At 44.2% G+C, this 24,328-nt stretch overlaps 1 protein-coding gene and 1 long non-coding RNA gene across 2 annotated transcripts in view; both read right to left on the bottom strand.

Moving 5' to 3' along the window:
* Positions 1-490: 490 nt before the first annotated feature.
* Positions 491-3,916, bottom strand: LOC144805853 (uncharacterized). Its single transcript, XM_078672335.1, has one exon. The coding sequence runs from the start codon at positions 3,602-3,604 to the stop codon at positions 2,126-2,128; it is 1,479 nt and encodes a 492-aa protein (XP_078528461.1). The 5' UTR covers positions 3,605-3,916; the 3' UTR covers positions 491-2,125.
* Positions 3,917-4,070: 154 nt separating this feature from the next.
* LOC144805860 (uncharacterized) overlaps positions 4,071-24,328 on the bottom strand; it is a 65,873-nt gene continuing 45,615 nt past the window's right edge. The window contains exon 3 of the long non-coding RNA XR_013605616.1: positions 4,071-4,800. This is a non-coding gene — a long non-coding RNA (uncharacterized LOC144805860). The remainder of the gene's footprint in view (positions 4,801-24,328) is intronic.

Genomic DNA, 24,328 nt, shown 5'->3' with positions numbered 1-24,328 from the left:
TGCTCAAACTATAGTGTCTCTACGGATATTAGGCCTAAAGCAATGAAGATGGGCGTGGAGGTGGTAACTGCGTGAGATGTTTAGCCTCCAGCAGCTAACAATTTTTACTTATCAGAAGCAGCTTTCACTAAAGAAAAGGTTGGAGGCCCCTGCTGTAAACAGTTAAATACCTGCAAAATTCAATAATTTGAAAAAAACACAAAACAATACAGAACTCCACGCAGAACGATGGGTTTCCGTTGTGCTGCTCCTGTGAAAGGGGCCCGTTGTTACACTTGCAAGGACTGCTTAAGATAGATAGGATAGGAATGATGCAAACTGGGAGGGGGAGGGGCACCATGTTACCTCCACTCTTTGCAAGTGGGGCTTCAACTATATGGATCCAGCCCACAAGGTTCAGAATTGGCCTGTGAAACAGAAGAATCCTTACTAAGGTGTACAGGATACAGCGTGATAAGTATACGGGAGAGGCAGCAATGTACTGTCCTGATTAGACCATGATAATTAACTAAAACAGTCTAAATTTTGACTATTCAGGGACTGTTTCACATGAACTATGTCTCCTGAGAATCAGTTTTGCTTAACTTTTATTGTACAAAAGTAATTCACAGTCCTGTTTATGAGTATAATATGTGGATCTGATTGTTTTATCATCATATCACTTTCAGCTTGAGCACTGTGCTGACATTACTCAGAAATGTATATGTACACTTGTTACTGAGAATACAATTTGAATTTTTTTAAATGAAAAGGACTCATCTGAATGTTATTCATTTAAAAAAAGGTGAATTAATCTCTACACATGGCCTGCATATGTGATACATTCCTGTGAGATAATGAACCCACGAACCCCTGGGTTTGTTCACAATGAGAATGGTTAGTGCTCATATGCGTCTTCGCTCGTCACTCTGGAGCAGAAAGAATTTGACACTGAGCTGCGCGATGTCTCCTACCGGCGTGCAGCAGGACTGCTTTAAAGTTTCAGGATCCAGTCTGGCGCCTGGGGAATATTCTCACGGTGAAGAATTAGCAGGTCAAGGAGTATCCACCAGAAACAGCGTGACCAAAGGTAAGTAACTTGTTTATTACGTTTAACTTCTGCTGTATTTTATCATCAAAATTCTGCATTCAATAATGTTCACAAAGTGTACAAAACACTGCACCCAAAATATATATTTCAGTCTTATGTAAACAAACAAGGGTGAGTAGGAGCCTTTTGGGTCTAATACATTTTAGACAGAAATAATGTGAATTTTGTGGCAATTAGTTGATTTTGCCAGCACTAACATTTCTCTGAGTCGAGGAGTGACCTTGAGAGTTTTGTAACTTTCAGGTACTGTAACTGCTGATTTTTGGCAATTTGTTGACTATTTTCAATCCCGCAAAATTCTTTTGAGGTTGCAAGTAAACCTATTGCAACTTTAATTTTTTCTCTTACATGTAAAGTCAGGTTGCATTAGAAGCTTTTCAGCAACTCAGGATGATGGTTCCTATTCACCTGGTGTGGATGCATTTCTCATGTTTAGTGAGACTGACTTTCTTTTCTGACTAAATCCTTTCTTGCATTCAGAGCACGTATAAGGCTTTAATCCAGTGTGGGTCTTTCATGTCGAATTAGATTATATTTGTCAACAAACCTTTTCTGACATTCAGAACACCCTAAGGCTTTTTCCCCCTGTGTGAGTACACTCATGTCGAATGAAAAGCAGTTCGTAACCAAAGATTTGCTTGCATTACAAGCACTCATAAGGTTTTTCCCCAGAGTGGGATCTCTCATGACATGTAACACTGTCTTTCAGATAAAAGCGTTTCTAGCATAAGGATTTTCTCCAGTGTGGAGTTTCTCATGGTGAGATTGTGTTTTTCTCTGAAGGTATTTCTGGCATTCAGAGCACTCATATGTTTTTTTCCCAGTGTGGAGTCTCTCATGGTTAGTGAGGCTGTGCCTATCAAAGAGGCATTTCTGGCATTCAGAGCACTGGTGACGCTTTTTTCCTGTGTGTGTTTGCTCATATAGTGTGAGACTGCATTAAAAATGTAATCTTTTCTGGCAATCAGAGCACGGAAATTTATTTTGGACTGTGTGTGTTTGCTTATGGTGCTTGTAACAGCTTCTAGCTCGTTTCTAGCAGTTAGAGCTCTGATAAGTTTTTCCCCCACTATGGATTCTTACATGTTCAGTGAGATTAGATTTATGTCTGAAACTTTTTGGGCATTCAGAGCACCGATAACGGTTTTGTCCAGTGTGGGTTCTTGTATGGCTAGTAAGTCCTCTTTTTTCACTGAAACATTTTTGGCATTCGGAGCACAGATAAGGTTTTTCCAAAGAATGGGTTACTGCATGTCGAGTAAGTCTCCATTTGTTACGAAACCTTTTTTGGCATTCAGAGCACTGAAAAGGTTTTTCCCCAGTGTGGGTTCTTGTATGTTCAGTGAGTCTTCTTTTTTCACGGAAACATTTCTGGCATTCGGAGCATGGATAAGGTTTTTCCAAAGAGTGGGTTAGTGCATGTCGAGTAAGACTCGGTTTGTTACGAAACCTTTGCTGGCATTTAGAGCACTGATAAGGTTTTTCCCCAGTGTGGGTTCTTGTATGATCAGTGAGACTGCTTTTTTCACTAAAACATTTCTGGCATTCAGAGCACTGATAAGGTTTTTCCCCCGTGTGTATTCTTATGTGCCGAGTGAGACTGCTTTTTACAGTAAAACATATCTGGCATTCAGAGCACTGATTAGGTTTTTCCAAAGAGTGGGTTATTGCATGCCGAGAAAGACTCGGTTTGTTAGAAAACCTTTGCTGGCATTTAGAACACTGATAAGGTTTTTCCCCAGTGTGGGTTCTTGTATGTTCAGTGAGTTTGCTGTTGTAACTGAAACATTTCTGGCATTCAGAGCACTGATAAGGTTTCTCTCCAGTGTGGGTTATTGTATGCCGAGTGAGAGTGTTTTTGTCAATGAAACATTTCTGGCATTCCGTGCACTGATAAGGTTTTTCCCCAGTGTGGGTTCTTGTATGCCGAGTGAGAGTGCTTTGGCCACTGAAACATTTCGGGCATTCAGAGCACTGATAAGGTTTTTCCCCAGAGTGGGTTCTTGCATGTCGAGAAAGACTCAATTTGCTACAAAATCTTTGCTGGCATTCAGAACACTGATAAGGTTTTTCCTCTGTGTGGATTCTCACATGCTCAGTTAGATATGATTTATCGCGGAAACATTTTTGGCATTCAGAACACTGATAAGGTTTTTCCCCAGAGTGGGTTCTTGCATGTCGAGAAAGATTCATTTTGCTACAGAATCTTTGCTGGCATTCAGAACACTGAAAAGGTTTTTCCCCAGTGTGGATTCTCACATGTTCAATTAGATGCGATTTATTGCGGAAACATTTTTGGCATTCAGAACACTGATAGCGTTTATCCCCAGTGAGCAATTTCACATGTTCAGTGACATGAGATTTATGGCTAAATCTTTCTTCCCCAGCTTGTGTTATTTTGTGTTGAGTGAGGCTGGGTTGAACACTGAATTTGTTCTCATAGTCTGTGTTTTTACAAGATTTATTTCTAGTGCTAATGTCACCAAGTTTGTTTTTCTTTTGCTCATATGCCATGCTTGGAGTGAACCAGATCCTTCCTGGAGTCCGGCTTGTTTAGAAAATGGTCAGCATTAATCTCTGAAACAAATCATGGGCAATCTCCGTAACGATTGAATTGAGCAAAATTTGTCTGGAAGTTGCCCTATAAGCACCTGTTGACAGGTTTCTTGCAGATAATGGTCTTCAGGTTATGACCTCTTCGGAAGCAACTTATTTTGTGACTGATGTTTTTCTCACATTCCTTTGTATAGGTTCTTAGCAAAGCAGTGATAAAGGTGTTAGTTGGATATTTAATGATTAAATGTTAAGTTCCATTTTGCACTGACGTAATGACAGTAACCGAGGACGTTAGAACATGCACAGTACTATTGTGGATCACCAGTCGCAGAACATCAGTTCCTTTTAACCTTTTTATACATTGAGCAAAGTTTGTAGTTCTGATGACAGGGATTCACATTAGATATAGCTCCCCAGTGTTCACTTAATCAGTTTTTATATTTAACAGTTCTACATATACTCCTGCACAACAGATAATGCTAAGCCAATTTACATAGAATCCATCACAGAACAGTACACAATAAAAAAGAAACATTTATTTGAGATGGTCATGGACACAATGAAATGGTGTATCTTTAAGGGAATTGCAAAAGAGAGGCGAGTGGTTTGAGGTGTTATATCCAGAGGCAGATAGTCTCGAGTTTTCACTGGTTAAAAACGGTTGTTGAGCAAGAGTGATTTTTAATCTCAGTGCTTTTCTCTGTCGGATGTGTCGGCTTCAAAGTCTTCTTTCGGCGTCTTTTCTATGATGGTATGTAGAAGAAACCTTTTGCAATAACTTTCTGTTATGCACCGTGTGCTTCCTCTCTGGAATTAGATGAGGCTTTAGATTAACATTTATTCTGTCATGCTGAGGCAATTCGTCTTTCTGATAATTTTTCAGATGAGCATGCTGAAGTGGTCTTTCAACATTATTTCTGATGCTGTGTGCACAAATATGGCTTTGCTCTGGGTTAATGAAATGCAAAATTAGAGACTTCACTTACAGGTATAGCACTTTTCTCAGCTCCCAGGTCAGCGCAACACCTAGATTTTAGAAATTCTTCAAACTTAAAATGCTGGATGTCCTTCCGTTTTTCAAAATAATCCTCCTTATGGCACTGACATTCGGTTGCCTAGCGCTAAACCTTGCGTTCTTTGCACATAATTTCAATCTGTAGATTTAAAATTAAACAGTTAATAGAAGTAAATTTCCAAAAATATAAGTTACAAGTCAAATGAATGCAGAATTGGAGAATTTTGATAAATTTTAGCTCTTTTTCTGACACAGCAGAGCGAAGAATTGTAAACTGAGAGCACTCGGTTGTAAGAGTGAGAATTTGTAAAATTTCCAAAATTTTAATAGACTCGCATAACTTACATGTACCCTGTGGAGTTGTAACGCAGTATCCCAGAGTCATATGGACTGGCACAAATCATCTATTTATAAAAAAAATACTATTCATTCATATGTAATGTAGATTTCTGGGTTGGGAATGTCCCCTCCATTGACAACGGGCGTTTTCCCCTGTCAAAGTTGCCAACTGCATGTATCTGTTATCCTGACTTTTGATTTTTGGCCTCGGCTTCACGATAATCTATTGTGTGATGCGAGCCCTATGCCTAGATCTATCCCTCAACTAACCGAAGCGCAAAGAATTTAAAGTGTACTTTCATGTGTTAATTTTATTCCAGCTGATTATCAGTTGTTAGGTTTTTCTGACACGATTTTTCCAGATGGAAACATTTGACGGAAAATCTGCAAAAGACTTTGTCTGCAGCAGTAGCAACCAAGATTTGTGCTATCTTTTTTTCTAACTGGGGGAACACACAATGCTTTGCCCTGTTAGAACCAGATTCCCCTTCCCTCCCCTACTCTTGACACCCCCAAAACCAACTACATGAATATATCTACCACCTGCTGGAAACAGGTGGTAAATATTAGTGAGAAAAACCCTATGAAATGGCAAATTGCGTGTGGTTTGAAGACCAGAAAAATTTGCTCCTCATGGCAGTTCCCCATTCAATGGCGTCCACCTTGCACCTGTACGTTACTGGGGAAATCTATCACAAACTAAAGGAAACCATTATGTGAGAATTTTCTGCCGCCCCAGTACTGTGCAACTTGTAACAAGGGACTATGAGAGGTCTTGGACCGGGCCTGTGACCTGGAGGGTCACACCAAGTGTGCCCTTATTTAAGGCAGAGGACTGTCATGGGTTTAACAGCTAGAGCGGTGGTGGCTATGCACCCTGTTGAAAGGATCAATAGCCTGATGAGATCTTTACATCAGGATCACTGGAGTGGGGTCCGACTGACGCACCCATTTAATGCTCTGTTTCTATGTCCCTGCCCAGGCTTTTGAGCTAACATCTCAAGTGCGTGTTAACCATGTTGGTGGGTGTAGCCTGTGAGGGGCATACACAGAATGTGAGAGTGTGCCAGAGTAAACTACATCTCCTTTCTACCAGTTGTGTATACAAGTGGGACCATCTAGCCCTCTTGTATGCTCCAGTTCAAAGTCCTCTGTTACCAAGGAATAAAGTGCTCTGCCGAGCACTCAGGTGCTTGCTTGCCAACAGGATTGGTGTCTGCCTGACAGTCTATCCAAGTTGAAGGGGCATCACAAGTAGGCTGAATTGATTGCTGGTGCGTCTCCCTGCAAGGGCGGGTTGAATAGCCGCCGGACTCTGCAGTACCTTTCACGCAGCCTTATCTTCTGGGAACCGGACCGACACCTCGCGGCACCCGCTCCGCGGGCACCACTCGTCTCCTTGGGTCCCCCAGTGAGTGTGCACACAGGACTCGAGCCACAATCCACCAAGGCTCGTCGCGGGACTGCGAGGACCAGCGGGCAGCGCGCCAACCTGCCACAGCTGGTCCTCTTCCCGCCGCCTCCTCCCTGTGCATTCAAATTGGGGGCTGGACATCGGCTCTGCGTGCGTCTCCCTGCAAGGGCGGGTTGAATAGCCGCCGGACTCTGCAGTACCTTTCACGCAGCCTTATCTTCTGGGAACCGGACCGACACCTCGCGGCACCCGCTCCGCGGGCACCACTCGTCTCCTTGGGTCCCCCAGTGAGTGTGCACACAGGACTCGAGCCACAATCCACCAAGGCTCGTCGCGGGACTGCGAGGACCAGCGAGCAGCACGCCAACCTGCCACAGCTGGTCCTCTTCCCGCCGCCTCCTCCCTGTGCATTCAAATTGGGGGGCGTGTTCTCCCTTCTAAGAACTATATAGGTGGACCTACATTTCCGGCCCGCGGGACGCGCGCGGACGTGCGCGGGCGAAGACCGGGCCACGAGCGGGCCCGTTTGTGCCCGTTCGTGACCGATCGTGTCCGGGCCGGGCCCGCCCCCTTGTTTTTTCTACTACTCCTTGACATACTTAGTGTGGGGAGATGTCCTGTCGAGAAACCAGGAGCAAGTCATCTTTAGCCGGAGCGGCTATTACTGGAGGTATGGAGAAATTTCTGATTAGAGCTAATACCCTCATTGACACTGAAATAAACGTTCTCGAGAAGCGTTTATCAAAGGAACTATCTGCCTACAAAAGATCTTCCCTTGGAACTCTGGCTAATGCTAAAACCCCCGACCGGCTTACAGAGACTAATAATAACGCCACGGTGGGCCCATCCTTAACAACTACTGAGACCAACCCGGCGTCACTTGATCTGGACATATTGGTTAACGAAATTCTTCCAGAAATTGATATGGCCCTTGATATTAATGTGCCCATTCCCTCAGATTCCGCTGTTATTTGTGATACTATATCAAATGGGGTTAATGACGGGGCTGCAACCAAAAGTAAAAGGCCATATAACTCGAAATCGGGTGGCAAATCAAAATCTGCCAAACATCAACATGATTCCCTTAATCCCACACCAGGTTCATCCCAACCTTTACCTAGCTTGGATTTTTCTTGAGAAACCCTGGGAGCCCTCTTTAAATCTTTTTTATTCCCCCTAGAGTCCAAACTGGAACGCATTGAACTTCGTCTGACTAACATTGAGAAAACCTCTGCTGCTATTCTAGCTAGATTCCCCAAGTCTAATATTCTCTCTAATCCCTCTAACCCCCAAATCACCCCCACTAATCTAGGTCCCCCTCTAGTGAATACTGCTGTTCCCTCTTTGCAACCCCCTATGGGCAATCTAGCCCCGATTCAAAGCAGCAATTCTAACATTCCTTCTTTGCTACCAGTAGGCCCAGTTCAATCAATGACCACTACTAACGGGGCCACATCCAACGATCATATAGCTCCCCCATCCCCTGATAAGATTGTCCCTAGACCACGTAGGCCTGACCTGCCCCCTGAAGCCAATCGCTTCATGGTAGTTTTGGCCGGTGTCCCTCCCCTAGAGGTTGGAGAAGCCGAGACTTTCCAATCCCTCAAAAGTAAAGTCATTAGATGGCTGAACTGGAATAGACCCCTCCCGGCCCACCTTCATAATGAAATTATCATGGTTAGAAGGGTACCTTGGCTGGGTAAAACCAGAAAGTCTATAATTGGGGACTGTATCACGGTGAGTTTGAGACCCCAGGGCAGTTTTGCACATATGTGCCGGGTTTAATAGATCCCTCGATTCCACCATCCAGACGCTGTCAGTGTCCTTCTTCTTTCCCCCTATCCATATGCATCATGATCAAGGCCGAGGTAATTGGACGAGGGTTGAGCGGAGGGGCAGATTTCGTGGATATGAAGCAAGAACGGTCTTGTTGCCTCCGGAGACCCCCTTCTGCGATGTTAACCGATTTAACTGTCTTAACGGATTAGATGGAGTCGACTGACTACCTCCAACTTATGTCTCAGTCCCCACCCTCCCTGCTACTGGTAACAGTTTAGTAGCAGCTATGGGTAAAAGTTTATCCATCACTCCTGCACCCGTAATGTCCCCCACCGCTACCTCGGTACATTCAGTATCCCAGGGAACTGACCCCCCTGGTAACAGTTTAGTAGCAGCTATGGGTAAAAGTTTATCTATCACTCCAGCCCCCGTAATGCCCCTCACCCCTACCTCGGTACATTCACTATCCCAGGGAGCTGACCCCCCTGTCCCTTCCCACCCTCCTGTTCCTACGGTCTCCTCCGTTGCCATTATGCCATCAATGACATTTTCTAGTGTACCAGAGGCTATTGAACCAGCCTCCGGTACCCCCGGCTTCAAATTTGCCAGCTGGAATATTGCTGGCTGGAGCCGGCAAATGTCGTCCTTGGGCTGGAGCGAAATCCTTTCCGAGTTTGATGTCTTATGTTTTCAGGAGACGTGGGTAACAACTGATATCATCTTTGATGGATTTGTGTCATATAACAACCCGGCACAAAGGTCTAATATGGGCAGGGCCAAAGGGGGGGCTAGTAATCTTACTTTCTGTGAACCTCCCTGTCCGTGTGAAATTGCACCAGACTGTGGGTTTTCACTCGCAAATTTTAAGCCTGGAACACAAAAGGGGTCATGTAACCCTGTTGATTAACCATTACAACAATTTGTTCGATGCTTCAAATACCTCAGTTGTGGATGAGTTAGGTTTAGCAGTGAGTAATATATGTAAAGGCATCCATAAACCTCTTGATATCATCTGGGGAGGGGATTTCAATATTCGTACCTGCCCCCACTCATTCACTAAAATTGGCGGGTATGACGGGGATAATGGGGAAAATCGGGCACATTTTATACACTCCCCTTATGTTGACTCCCTTAACTCTTTTATGCTTAACCAGGATCTACTGATACATTCCCCGGCCACAGACCATGAGGGTAATCCAGTACCGACTTTTGTAGGAATGAATATGGCCTCTGTTATTGACCATTTTTTAGTTTCTGTACATATTGTTCCATTTTGTACGGTTCCTACTGTTGTAGATTTTGGAAGTCGCGATCATAATGCCATCACCATGTTGATCTCTATCTGGGGGTCTCCGGTTAACATCCAGCGTACGACAGTAGAAGACTTAACCCCCTGTAGGCAGAATGGCATCCGCATTAAATGGTGTGCGGATAACTCTGAGAAGCTGCAGCACAAAATTGTAGGAGCGGGGTCTGTAGCAATACTTAAATGTTTGGATCCAGAGGCATCCTCTCAGTGTATTATAGCCGATTTTGAGGAATTAGGTACTATCATAAAAAGATCCCTACCATCACCAAAGGCTTATCAAAGAAGGCAAATGCCGGTTGGTTTGATAGTGCATGCACCAAATCCCTCCAAGAACTTAAGCGGGCACTCTCTAAACAACCCAGAGACAGGGAGGCCATTACATACCACAGGCAGACATACAAACAGCACCTAACACGTAGAAAACATGAGCTAAGGGAGCTTGCCTGGGATGATCTGACTAAAGCTGCAATACTGCATGATAGTAAGCTCTTTTTGGAATACGGTCAACATCCCTTTTCTTGTAAAGGAAGACTTCCCTATACTATCAGCTCAGGTTAGCGAAGATAATTGGGTTTTATATTTTACAGAAATCTTTGACCCGGCTGGGGAGGACTGTGCTAGCTCTTCTGCCGCCCTGTATGAACCTAGGCTATCCCTGGGTATTACTCTTCAAGAAGTGGATATTGCCATCAGTCAGAGTAAAGGGGGGAAGGCACCGGGGACCGGATGGGGTCCCGGTTGACCTGTATAAATCCAACTTGGCACTTTGGAGCCCGCTCCTGACCCAGGTGTTTAATGCCTCAGTTAGGGATAGTACACCATCTACCTGGAGTGAATCCATAATTCTACTGATCTACAAGAAGGGAGATAGAGGAGAGGCTAAGAACTACCGCCCTATCTCCCTTCTGGATTCCTCACTCAAGATTATGAGCAGGGTCCTACTAATGCGATTGGAGGAATGGGCAGAGGACAATAAAATTCTAGCTGAATCTCAATATGGCTTCCGTAAGGGTCTTGGGACAACAGAGCAGTGTATTAATCTCGATCTTATCATCGGGAAATACACCAAAGCGAAACAGGGCTCTTTATTTCTCAGTTTCGCTGATCTCTCAAGTGCCTTTGATCTAGTGGATCATACTTTGTTATGGTCCACTTTATTGGAAATGGGAGCCCCTTCAGCAATATTATACTTCCTGGCCAGACTCTATAATAAATTATCAGCCAGATCCGCTTTGGCCAGGCTGGGGAATGCACCAGGAAAATCAGGGTTAAATCAGGCATAAGGCAAGGCTGTGTGTTGGCCCCGTTGCTTTTCTCCCTTTTTATAAACTCTATAGGGTCCGAATTGAAGAGGGTGCATGGGGATTCCCCACAGGTTGGTGGTCACCCTGTGCCGGTCCTGCTATATGCTGATGGTACGGTTCTACTCTCGCGTACCCCGAATGGACTCCAAAACCTTATGAACTATTTTTACGATTTTATTAAGGGGAGAAAACTAAAAATTAATAACTCTAAGACCTTCATTATGGCCTGCGGGAAACAGATGAAACTTTCTAAACCATTTCATTTTAACAATCACAGAATAGAGGTAGTGGACAAATTCTGTTATCTCGGCATAACTTTTAATAACAGAGGGACTTGGGCACCAGAGATTTTAAACGTGAATGCCAAGATGGGCAAAAGCTCCTCCGGAGTATTCCGCTTTGCATCCAAACTAGGTAGTCGTCGCATCCCTGACATGTTAAATATCTATAGACATAGATGTGTATCTATTGCCCTATATGGATCAGGTATATGGGGCTACTGTAATTACAGGGATCTGCAAGTTACAGAGAACCAGTTCCTTAAAAGACTCCTTTGCCTTCCCTCCTCGGCATCCACTGAACTGAGCCATAGAGAGGTGGGCGTGGATTATCTTACAGACCTAACGGGATTGAGACCTCTTATGGCTTGGAGGTCAATCTGGGCTAAGGATAATACCGATTTTACCAGGCAGATCATTTTAGATTGTCTTCGGTTGGACAATGCCCGTAAGATCCCCTGGTTAAATTATGTCTCATCTTCTTACAGTGAAATTTTTAATCTTGATATTTTTGATGACCCCCTGAGTACCGTCACTGTACCGAAAAAGGAGCTTAAAAATGTTTTTCTAGGGACCAAATCTAACCTGCGTAGTGTCCAATGTAGCCTCATGTCTACTCACGTATTTTACCACTCTAACATGTTGGACGATTGGGGCATGCCTATGTACTTAAAAGCCATTACCAAACAATCTCACCAGTTTGTTCTCACTAGGTTTAGATTAGGCATTGCCCATAACCTGGTGGCTTTCCCACAGATGAAAATGTATAGCCCAACCCCTTGCCCCTGTGATGGCAAAGCAAAGCAAAGCACATTGCACTTTATGCTTATCTGCCCTTTTTACTTGCACCTTCGTCTCTACTACCTCAAACCTGTTTTTAAGAAATATTCTGTGTTTACTACTGCCCAAGCGATGAAATTGTTATTTGCACTTGATACGTTGGACATTTGTTTCTTTACCGCTACCTTTTTACTAAAAGCTGTCTCTCATAGGAAAAGCCTGGTGTTTTAGCCTTGGTCTTTATAAATATCTGATTGTCTGGCCGACATACCTGATACCATTTGAGCTGTTTAGCTTATTGAAATATGTGTTGCACGTTTTGTATTTTATTCTGTATTTTTAATACTGTATGCTTTTATGATTGTTTTGAATAATCAAATAAAGCTTTGAAATTTGAATTTGATTGCTGGTACCGGTTCTGAAGAGCCTAGAAGCCTGCCTGCCTGTCTGTCAGGTTAGAGAAGGGATTTTGACTATCCAACAGGAGGACGAGGCTGTCCTGGTAGAAGCAAGGTCCAGCGCATCCCTTGCAGCTGTATGGGGCCGGAGGAAGCCAACTACTGGAAATCCATCCAGCAGGACAGGGAGTCAGACGGTCCCCCGAGACTCTCCCAACAGCTCAATGCAGAAAATAATACTCTATGACAACGCCCATGACGACGCCCAGTCCAGTGATAAATGTGTGCTGCCAACCAGCCCATGCAGGGCTGCACATGCCACATTCTTAACAAACCCAAGAGCGGCTGAATCTACGGACTTCCTGGAGAGACTGTGTGGGGCTGTATCTGCCAAATTCCTGAGCGGTCCATGCCAGAAGCCCATGAGGGACTACAACTACCCAAGTGTCGAACACCCTGCCTGAAGATACGCCTGGGGTTCAGCCGGCCATACGTTGTGGGCTCAATTGCAGATGGTGGGGCCCCCAGAGGGCCTTCACTCACCAACAGGCCAGGTGTACCGCAAAACTTTAGGACTGCTGATCTTCACTGTAAACTGTAAAGAAAAGGCAAAGAGGGTGCCCTACTGAACGCTGCCATGCACCCAGGACGTAAGAGCTCCACAAAAGCCTGCTAGTGGGCCAGAGCTCTCAAGCGCGCAGGCGTGCCCTGCGAATGCTGGACAGCTGGAAAGGGACCCTGACAGGACTGACTCATGTTGTGAAGGGGTAAGACACTTAAAACTTAGAGCACTTGTGTATGAGGGTGAATGAACTGCACTTTTCTCCCGCTCTGACCCTGGTCAGAAGCAAGAGTCTCCTTTTTAATTTGTTATTGTATTTAAAAATTGTGTGAAAATACTTCCTACCTGCATTTAATTCTGTGGTGTGAAATACTTCCTTCTTACACTTTACTCTGTTGGGGGCACTCTGAGCTGGTTGATAGGCTCTGTGGGAACTTCCGCTCTGTGTTTTGGGAATTGGAGTTAGCGCTCTAGTTTTGCGTGCTAACGCGCACTCACGCACGCATTATCGGCTTTAAATCTTGCCGATTACGCCTTCGCACAGCGGACGCGCGCAGTGGGTGCGCCAGTGGCAAGCCCATCTGCACCCGTCCGCGCCAGGACGTGGCCAGGGGCCAGAACCTCTGCTCGACCCTCTTCAGACAAGTATGGCTATGATAGGGATCAGCTGTTTAGAGTTAAAGGTGAGAGCAGGAGTGAGTGCGTGCATAGTCTGTCTTTAGAGGAGAAGAATATATGTTGCCCTCTATGTAACTATAATTTTAAGCCCCTCCAGGCTGCTCCCCCATTGACTAATGGTAAGGGTAAAGTAAAACCTATTTCCATTATTTTACTTAGCTGTCGCTCCCTCCAAAAACATTCTATTCAAATTCACCTTCTTCTTGAGGAGAGGAGTTTGTATTGTATTGTGGCATACTTGTATAGCGCGACCTGTCACCACCAAGGGCATCCTGGCGCTTTGACCCATAATCCAGCGAAAACAGTAGCTCAGCCTATCCTGGAAAAAGATGAGTTTTCAGAGCCTTTCTAAAAGCTAAGAGATCTTCAAGGCTTCTCAAGGATATAGGCAGAGAGTTCCAGAGTTTGGCTGCCGCTACTCTGAACGAGCGGCCACCCATCCTCACTCTCTGGAATCGCGGGACTACCAGTAGCCTGGACGACGAGGAGCGTAGAGCTCTAGATGGACGATACCAGGCAAACATTCGCCGCAAAGGGATGGGGCCCAGGCCATGAATAGCCCTGAACACAATACACGCTGCTTTGTAGCGCACCCGCAGATGGACTGGCAGCCAATGAAGTTCTCGCAGCGCTGCCGTAGAAGAGCTATGGTAGGGGCGAGAGAGGGCGAGTTTGGCAGCAATATTTTGCACCCTTTGCAACTTGCCCAGAAGTGTTACCGGGGCCTCCAGAAGTAGTGCGTTACAATAGTCAAGTCGACTTAGGATGGTACAACGCACTACTTCTGGTCTGGCTTGCTCAGGGAGGAGAGGAAGGACCTTGCGCAGCATACGAATCAGCATCATACATGTAGAGGTGGTCTTGTTTACATGTAGATCCAACTGCAGGTTAGGCCCAAAAGTAACGCCTAGATTGCGCGCTGATTGTGCCGCAGACACCGTCTCTGAGAAGGACGGAGGCCAGAAGTCGACTGGGAGATCTCGAGGAACTCGATCGGTGGAACAGTGCAAGACCTCTTATAGAGTTCTGATGTACTCTTTCTCACGGAAACATGGACGAATAAGGATTCTTATGCGGATATAGTGTAAGCTCTCCCCCCAAACTACGCAATTTTTAGGCAAGATCGTGCCATTGGTGGGGGGGGGGGACTGCTATTATTTGTAAAGACATCTATAGATGTAGAGCCACCAACTGCCACATATCTGATTGTAAAAGCCTTTCGTTTGGCATAAGTTGACCTCCAACCTGTACTTTTTCCGGGATTCTTATATATTGCCCACCAGGAGCACTGGGTAATTTCTGTGAATACCTCCCAGAGGTAGCTGCCAGTGAGGCGAGTCTATCGTCCAATTTTTCTATCTTGGGTGATTTGAATTCACACTTTGAGGATCTCGATTTCTCCCCCGTGAATGACCTTACTGAATGCTTAGAAACATTTCAATTCAAGCAAATAGTGACTGGCCCTACTCATAATCTGGGACATTTGCTTGATCCCTTGTTGACAAATCTCACAGACATCGCTTGGTTGAGTCTATTGAGATTCCTTGGTCTGATCACTTCCTTTTAGCTTTTATCTGGACCCCCCAAGAGTCCTTACAACCGTCAGTTAGAACTAAACAATTCGGCCTTATATGGTCTAAACTTCCAGTGGAAAGATGGGCAACCAGTCTTATAGAGTCCACTCCCATTCCTCATTCTGATCCAACTTAGACGAATGAGAATTTGTACAATTGGCTGGAGTCTTCACTTGACATAATTCTCCCAAAGAAAGAGCTTTGTCACCGTGTAGGCCCAAATATGAAAGCTTGGTATACTCATACTCTGTAAACAACTCGAAAGGACATGGAGGAAGGACTTTACAGCAATAAGTAAGGGCAAATATAGAGAGGCAATTAAGGTCTATAAAAAGGAAATAAAAGCTGCCCAAGCCAGCTATTATCACGGAAAAATCATCACAGCATCTAATTCCCCTCGGGAAATGTTTAAAATGATAAAATCTCTTCACCCCCCCCCCCCCCCCCTAGTTTCCCTGTTGATGGTGGTAATGCTTTAAAGCGTTGTGAGGAGTTAGCTAACTTTTTTCCATTAAAGTTCAAAACATCTATTCTAGTTTTCACCAAAGGATCCTAGATACAAATATTTAACTGCTTCCACAACAGGCTATGCTGGATGAGTTCCCTCTACTTTCCCTGCCTGTACTGCAGGATCTTTTGAAGTGTCTGAAATCAGGATCGCCTGCAGGCCCTGCCCCACCAGCCACTCTGTATTTGGTCTCAGAGATAGTGTGCCCAGTTATGCAGGATGTAATAAATGCCTCGCTTTGAACAGGCCAGGTGCCCTGTCTTTGGAAACAGGCTAGAGTCAGGGCCCTCTTAAAAAAGCAATTTGGATCCGAAGGACTGGACCAACTATCGCCCCATTTCTTTACTGCCAGGAATTAGCAAACTAACAGAAAAATATGTGAATTCCGTATTGGCAGCTCATCTTGAGGAAAATGACTACCTCCACCCGACTCAGACCGGAGTCAGGCTTCATCAGGGCATGGAGACGGCCCTCCTTGCTGTGGTGGAAGAATCCAGAAAGATCATGGATGACGGAGGCTTCGCTGCTATTATTTTATTAGATCTCAGCGCAGCCTTCGACACCGTGAACCTTCATATCTTGATCCAAAGACTCAGGGAGGTGGGAGTCGCAGGCACTGCCTTAAAAGGGCTACAGTCCTTCTTGACAGATAGATCTTTTGCCGTTTTTAAAGAAGGAGCCCTTTTTCAGCAAAGACCTTTGCAGTATGGAGTTCCCAGGGGTCGTCACTGAGCCCTACCATGTTTAACATCTATATGAGGCCTTTGGCGGGGGTGGTACTCCCCTGGGGAATACACATTGTGACCTATGCTGATGACACCCAATTGGTGGTGTCTCTTAGTCAGCAAGATAAATCTGAGCCGGGCTTAGCTGCCTGCCTTGCTAAGGGATCTGAATGGATGGACCTGTCCTTTCTCAAGTTAAATGGGGCCAAGACAGAAATCATGATCCTGGGCCATGCATCCCCCAACAATTTAGATCTTATGTGGCCCAGTTGTCTTGGTTCTCCGCTGGCTCCGAAGAAACAAATGTAGAGTTTGGGTGATTGGTTGTATTGCAACTTGAACCTCTCTGCGCCCGCATGTAAAGTGGCGGGGATCTGTTATGGTCTTCTTACGTGGATACGTAAGATCCTTTCCTTGCTCCCATTTGATGCCAGACGGTTGTTGGTTCAGGCCCTCATCATGTCTCGGCTGGACTCCGCGGATGCAGTCTATTTTGGTGGGCCACAGGGAACTATTAAGAGATTACAGATTGCCCCACATTGCACGGCCCGTCTTTTGTTGAACATCCCTAAATGTAATTCTGTTAAGTCGGCGCTCAGTTGGCTGCACTGGCTCCCTGTTCAAGAAAGAATCAGGTTTAAGGTCATGTGCATTGTCCACAAGTCCATCTCTGGTAATGGTCCCTCCTTGATTCAGTCCATGGTACAACCTTATTGCACCAAGAGGACCTTAAGATCTAGTAATAAGCAACTGCTTGCAGTCCCTAGGATCAAACGGGTCGGTCTGGAGGCCGGCTGTTTTCTTATAATGCAGCCAATTCTTGGAATCAGCTCCCAGATTTCATCCGCCTTGAATCTGACCATCTTAGATTCAGGAAGCAGCTGAAGACCTTCCTCGTTCCGTGATCAGTGGTGATTGAATGGTGTCACAGGAAGTGCTGGGATGCCCTGGGGTAGCCATGCGCTATACTAGTGTGTATTCATTCATTCATTCATTCACATGTACTATATTCATGCCAATCCTAAATGCCCCTGGATGGGATGAGGGATCAGAACCAGAAGAAAAATAAATGATACTAGGGAGGGCAGGGATAGACATGAGTGAGCGCAGCACCCGACAACTTAGAAGGCAGAGGTATTGACCTGCTTTGATTAATGTAGTATTGGGTGCAACTGAGTGAGTGAAGTACATTTTCTTGACAGGATAAGCAGTGTGCTGGTCATTCATTCTTTTGAGTCTGTAGGTTTACTGCTGAGCTCTGAGTTCAAGCAGCCAACATTACCAAGCTGAGAATTCTGGGACTACTCGCCCTCGCTACCTTGAGAGTCAAGTACAAAAAGGGTTTACTCTGACCAGTTTGCACAGCTGTTCTAGGACAGGTTTCGGACATTAAAGGAAAATGATGTCAACCCAGTGGGTCCTGTCTACATCCTGGATGCTGAACTGGATTGAACACAGAGGTGAATCAACACAGCCCCCTGCAGCATGTACAGCAGCTACTATTAAGGAGCCAAGTTTGAGTAGTATTACGCTTTCACGTAAAACACTATTCAGATTGAGCACATATTAACAGTGCTGTGCGCAGTATTAGCTGACCCTGCTGTCACTTGCACGACTTGAGACATTTACAGTGTCTGATTACAGTTTCAGAGTGCTGGTGTGAACATTGACAAAACCGCTTCCCACTGTGATACATATTTAAATCAATATGCATACCTGCAGTTTCCATTGTACCATCCCAGCAGGTGGTGCGCACAGCACTTAACAGGGCGGTGGGAGCAGCTCTGGCGTTTGAAAGCGGCAGTGGGAGGCACCCTCGGTCCTTAAATGCACAGCAAATGTAACAAGGTAAGAATATGATTTGCATCCCTTTTTACTGAAACGGAACTCCGAGCGACTGAAAACATCAAGCACTCGTAAGAGTGCTCATAGACAAAGGAAAGAGCAGTCCCTATTGCAGTTGCCAAAATGGGACAAGTGGAAGACTACAAGCAAATGGGGCGGTGCCCCATGGGATGATACAACACATGAAAAAGAAGGACTAATAGAACAGATTAACCACTTGCAGCAAGGATGTGCAGAGAACAATGTAAGAAACTAATGAAAAGCAATGGGTGGGCTGGAAGCCCACAAAGTATACACAACATGTCTCGAAAGACAGCACAAGCGCTGCCTAGCCTTGATCTTAAAATAGAGTGGAGCTAATAAAGAAACAGCCCAAGCAGGAAGCAGGACTGGTTAGGATGTTACTGACCAAATTAACAGGGGAAAAGAGAGGATTAAAAGATGTGACCTACCATATGGGATTGACCAATCAAAAAGGGATTTAGATCTGCAGTTGGCATTTTCAGTAAACAGAAACAGCTGGGCTGATAACCTGCACATGCTAGGGTTTAAACAGAAACATCTGTAGGTTCCTGCACTTGCAGCAAATTAAGATGGCCTAACCCAGACCACGATAATAGTCTATATTTATTCTACTGACCTCCCTACAAATGAAACAAAAAAATCTTGCTACCAACATAAATGCACTAAGCACACACTTTCCAGCTGCTGCCAATGCCAAGCACCCATACTTTCAAAATACCATCTGATCACTACAGTCTCATTCACATCCTTCATCCAACTTAATCTACCCACTCATCAAGCACACCACCCAATCTGCCACTGCGCTTCCGTCATACTTTCCTCTAAGATCACCACTGTTGGGAACTGTAATGGCGGGCTCCGCTCACATTGCCGTCTTCTCGTGGGTTTGGCTCGGGGCTTCGATCACCATCCATCTCACGAGCCAAAGCCTGAGTATAGAGTGTTTTCCTTTAAGAATAAGTATACACGCGCCACGGCCGTGGATACCCTGTTGTCTTATGAATTACTTCACTCGCGCAGGGACGGCTGAGTCTTTCCGTTAGCCATTGTAACCGCCGGCTTCACGGAGACCAGACGTCCTTGACGGGTGGAGTTACCTATGAATTAGAATAAACTCAATTACCTGAATCGACAGCTTCATCTGTATTTATTACATATTTTGGCGACGATCGGGAGACTCCACCCCACCCACGCTGACCTTTTTCCCCGGATTCAGCACTTCGTCAATTTCATGTGACGTCATTGGCCGGATGAAACTACCGATTTCCAATCAAAGGAGTTGCCTTCCCCAATTCCGTATTTCAGCGACTCCTATTGGTCGGTTACAATCACCTTTCTTCTCGACCAACCTCATTGGAAGTTTCTTCGAACTACAACTTTATTGAGGTATCGCTGAAGACTGAAGACACAACAAGGTACTGTGTTGATTGAAAGTATTAATTAATGTGCGCAGTTTCAACGATACGCACGTTGTGATCGGAAACTTTGCGTGTCACTTCAGCGACACGCACGCTTCCGACATACAACGAGTCTGGCATTTATTACTAAGAATAATTCACTCCACGTATTTTCTTCAAAGACACGCACGTTACTGCTGGATTTAAACCCTTGAAACATTTAACCTCATTAACTAATTAGAACTTCCACATCTCAAATCACATATACCCATGCTAAAACTGACACCTTGCTAATATTAATATTGTGATTTTTGATTTATAAACCTCATTCATTTTTCTACTTTGGTATTAAACATGGCTAATAACCAGTGGCATCAGATTACCCAACCCCCACCTTTCTTGAGCAAACCAGGCACACCAGACATAATTTGGTCTGAATGGTTCGGGTTATTCGAGAATCATTTAATTGCTATTGATGCCACTGATTATACTGACAAAAGGAAATTCGCTATCCTTTTTGGTTGTTTGGGACAAGCTGGTCAGCGAATTTTCAAGAGTACTGTTCCCATAGCACCACCTATTTCACTAGATGAAAGTGGGGATAATCCCTGGAACGTCTACATTGAAGCCATTGCAAGGTTAAAGAAACAATTTTGTGACGAGCCTAACATTATGTTAGAAAGACACAACTTCTATGCCAGGAAACAAAAAGAGGACGAGAAAGTGGAAGAGTACATCGCTGCACTCAGAGTTTTAGCAGTCACTTGCAATTTCGAACCTTCTCCTGATAAATTTATTAGAGACCAGTTCGTATTTAATTGCGCATCAAGGAAAATTAAACAGAGAATTCTGGGGTGCAAGAACCCATCCTTGAGTGAAGTCATAGACCTTGCTCTTAGCATTGAACGTTCTACATTAACCAGCAAAATTGTTTTGGATCAACCTAGACAAGGTGTTAATGCTATAGACTGCTATGACTCTGATGAAGGAGAAACCCTCTGTGCCATTGCTAACAAAAGCAGAGTTCAACCAAATAAATTTAACCAAAAGAAAAAATCTTACTTTTGTTATAGATGCGGTTCAAAGGATCACATTGGCAACGCCCCAAATTGCCCTGCTCTCAAAAAACGATGTTCGATATGTAAAAAAATTGGACATTTTCAAGGGGTTTGCAGGTTCGCGAAGAAACCCCCGAATGTTAATATGGTGGACTTTGATACATGCACTGAATCTTTTAAGAACATTATTGTAACTCTTGATGCTAATGGCGACATTGATTCTATTAAGGGTCCACTTTGTGCAGCTATTATTGATAATGTACATCTCCAAGTCATGGCGGATTCAGGCTCCCCATACACGATCCTTAGAGACTCAACATTTTACGAAAAATGGGACAAAAGAGTCGAACTAATTAAATCTGATGTTAATCCACTAGCATTCGGGGAAAAGAATATTAACATGCTAGGGTATTTTGAAGGATTAGTCCAATGCTTGGGGAGGGAGACCGTCACAAAAATTTATGTAGCAGAAAAAGGCAAAGACATCGTGGGCTGGAAAGACTTAGCTTTAATGGGTCTTTATTTAGTCCCAGGTGATGAGAACCCCATTAAAGTTGGGAAGTTACCTGCTTTTAAATCTAGTTTACCGGTTGCTGCAATTGATGATCATAACACAAAGGTTCAAGAAATTTTGGCAGAATTTAAACCAGTGTTCATGGAGATGGTAGGAAGTGTCAAAGGATTCGAGCATAAGATCAGACTGATACCCGGGGCACAACCAGTTAGTCATAAAGTAAGAACCGTCCCACTGAGTGTCAGATCTGAATTAAAAATAATGTTGGATGATTTATGTAAACAAGGTATCATTTCCCCCATAAATTCTTCACAATGGGTCGCACCAATTGTAGTCGCACGCAAAAAGACTGGGGAAATTAGATTATGTGCGGATTTACGCTCATTAAATAAAAACATTATTGTTGACTGTCACCCACTACCTAGAATCCACGAGCTTCTGGCTAACATAGGCGACGCTAAATGGTTCTCTTTGATCGATCTGAGGTCAGCGTACCATCAAGTGCCTTTAGCAAAGGAATCCCAAGAGCTTACCTCTTTTATTACTCCTTTTGGAGCTTTCAAATTCCTTCGCCTCCCATTTGGACTAGCGTCTGCTGGAAGCGTTTTCCAGAAGCTGATGGATGTGATGTTTCAAGGCATAGTGGGTGTACAGGCATACCTTGATGACATCCTGATTTTCGCCAAATCATTAAACGAACATGACAATATTCTTAGGAAAGTGCTTTCAATTTTAATGTCAAGAAACATGACTGTTCACACAAATAAATGCAAGTTTGCAGTTAACAAGATTGATTATCTGGGACATACAGTATCAGACCAAGGTATCACTCCCAAATTTTCAGTCATAAGAGCCATTGAAGACGCAAAACCCCCTCCTGATAAAGATGCCCTACGATCCTTCCTGGGACTTGCAGAATATTATGCAAGGTTTGTTCAGTCTTATTCCCAAATAGTAGAACCCTTAAGGAAACTTTTGAGGAAAGGGTCTAGTTTCGTTTGGACACAGGAGTTAGATAAAGTGTTTTGTGAGATCAAAAAAATGATTGTTTCTGCCAAAGCCATACATGCCTTTAGAGAAGATGCCACCTCAGTTATCACTGTAGATGCGAGTATTTCTGGTCTAGGGGCAGTTCTTACACAAAAGGTGAATGGCAATGAACAAACTGTAGCATTTGCTTCTAGAGCACTCAAAGAGTTCGAACAAAGGTACAGCACTATCGAAAGGGAAGCTCTAGCTTGCGCTTGGGCGGTCCACAAGTTTAAAATGTACATTTGGGGTAGGAGATTCGAATTGGTCACTGACCACAAACCACTAATTTACATCTTTGGTAAATCCAGTTCAGCATCCATGTCAGCTCGTCTGATGAGATTGGTATCAAAATTACAAGAGTTTAATTTTTCTATTAAACACATTGTAGGTGGCAAGAATTTTCGGGCTGATTGCCTATCTAGAATGACTATGGAGAAGGACGATGAGGAAGATTTTCCTGTAGAGGACGTCGAATGTGTTACCCTTGTAGATGCAGTAGATGAACTTAGTGATGTAATCTCTGAGAGTGATTGGAAGGAAGCCACCGCTTTAGACAATGTGTTGTTAAAAGTGATAGAATTTACCACACGGTGTTGGCCTGAACCAAGGAGTCTGAAAGGCGATCTACATAGTTTTGCCCAAATTTCTGAGGAACTATCCGTTGAGAACGGTATAGTACGAAGAGGTGAGAAATTCGTTCCTCCTTTTAAACTGAGGGAGTCTATTATAAATAAGGCACATCAAGGGCATCTAGGGACAACTAAAACCTCCATGCGCATTAAACAGCGCTATTGGTGGCCTTCAATTGACGCCCAAGTTAAAAATTTGATTGACTCATGCCCGGAGTGTTTAGTATCCGATAAACATTGGCGCACACTGAAAGTTCCTCTACATCCCACGGATTTTCCTAACTCTCCCTGGGAGAAAGTTGGGATAGATTTTTCGGGACCATATTCCATTCTACAGCAGGAGAATAAGTACATCATTCTTTTGGTAGACTATTTTTCAAAGTGGATGTACTTTGATTTTGTTAAGACTCCCGATTCAGATTCCACTATAACTTTTCTCAAAAGAGTGTTTGATTTAGAAGGTTCCCCCAAGTTCATCGTCACAGATAACGGAACTCATTTTGTCTCAGATAAAATGTCCAAGTTTTTGAAACAGTTAGACATCAAACAACTCAAAGTCTCCCTTTATTCTCCAGCTTCGAATGGTCTTGTCGAGAGGGGGAATAAAGTGATCAAAGAGGGTGTTCAGACGGCGATTTCTTGTGATTATAATGTGGTCGAATTTGTAAAACAAAAAATTTGGCACTATAATACCTCCCCTCATTGCGTGACTGGGGTCTCCCCATTTTCCTTACTGAGAGGTAGAGAGAATCGTTCTGTGCTATTCCCTTCCTGGTTACATCAGAACTCCACTGTAGATTTAGATTCTATTAGGAAATCTGTTCTAGAAAAACAGAGCCAAATGAAATTACAGTTTGATGGTACTTCAGATGGTAAATCGGTGGACCTACTGGTTGGTGATTGGGTCCTAATCAAGAACCCAACTAGAGTAATTAAAGGACGCTCAAAATTTTTTGCACCCACCCAGGTAATCAAAGTGAGCAAGGGAGCAGCCTTTCTGGGAAAAAAGGGTTGGTGGAACAAACGTCAACTTGTAAAAGTCTCTGATCATCAAGCAGAGATTATCAAAGGAAGGAAGCATAATGGTAACTCCAGTAATTTAGATTGGAGTTTTTGGATGAATGTTCCTTCTGGTTCTGGTGTTCCTGACCATTCCCTATCACAAACCCTTCAATCTTCGGAACAGTCTTCAGGGGAGGATTCTCTGAATCCCCCAAACACCGTTGCTCCTCCAAACACCGTTGTTAACCAAGACATTCCTACTCTCACAAAAGTTTCTTCTTTTGGCAGACACATCAGGACACCTGAGAGATATAACGAATTCATTAAATTTTAAATAGTTGTGTTTTCTGTGTTTAGGTCTAGTATTTTTCATAAGTTTTCTATTTTGATTTTATTGGCTGTTATAAGGGGGAAGGTGGTGTAATGGCGGGCTCCGCTCACATTGCCGTCTTCTCGTGGGTTTGGCTCGGGGCTTCGATCACCATCCATCTCACGAGCCAAAGCCTGAGTATAGAGTG

The sequence above is a fragment of the Lissotriton helveticus genome (assembly GCF_964261635.1).
Source record: "Lissotriton helveticus chromosome 1_1 unlocalized genomic scaffold, aLisHel1.1 SUPER_1_unloc_3, whole genome shotgun sequence".
In the NCBI taxonomy this organism is placed as follows: Eukaryota; Metazoa; Chordata; class Amphibia; order Caudata; family Salamandridae; genus Lissotriton; species Lissotriton helveticus.
This window is presented reverse-complemented; position numbering and strand designations above follow the sequence as displayed.

What these genes read in the sequence shown, in the direction of transcription:
- LOC144805853 (XM_078672335.1), bottom strand. Translation starts at nt 3,604, where the DNA reads ATGGCATATGAGCAAAAGAAAAACAAACTTGGTGACATTAGCACTAGA.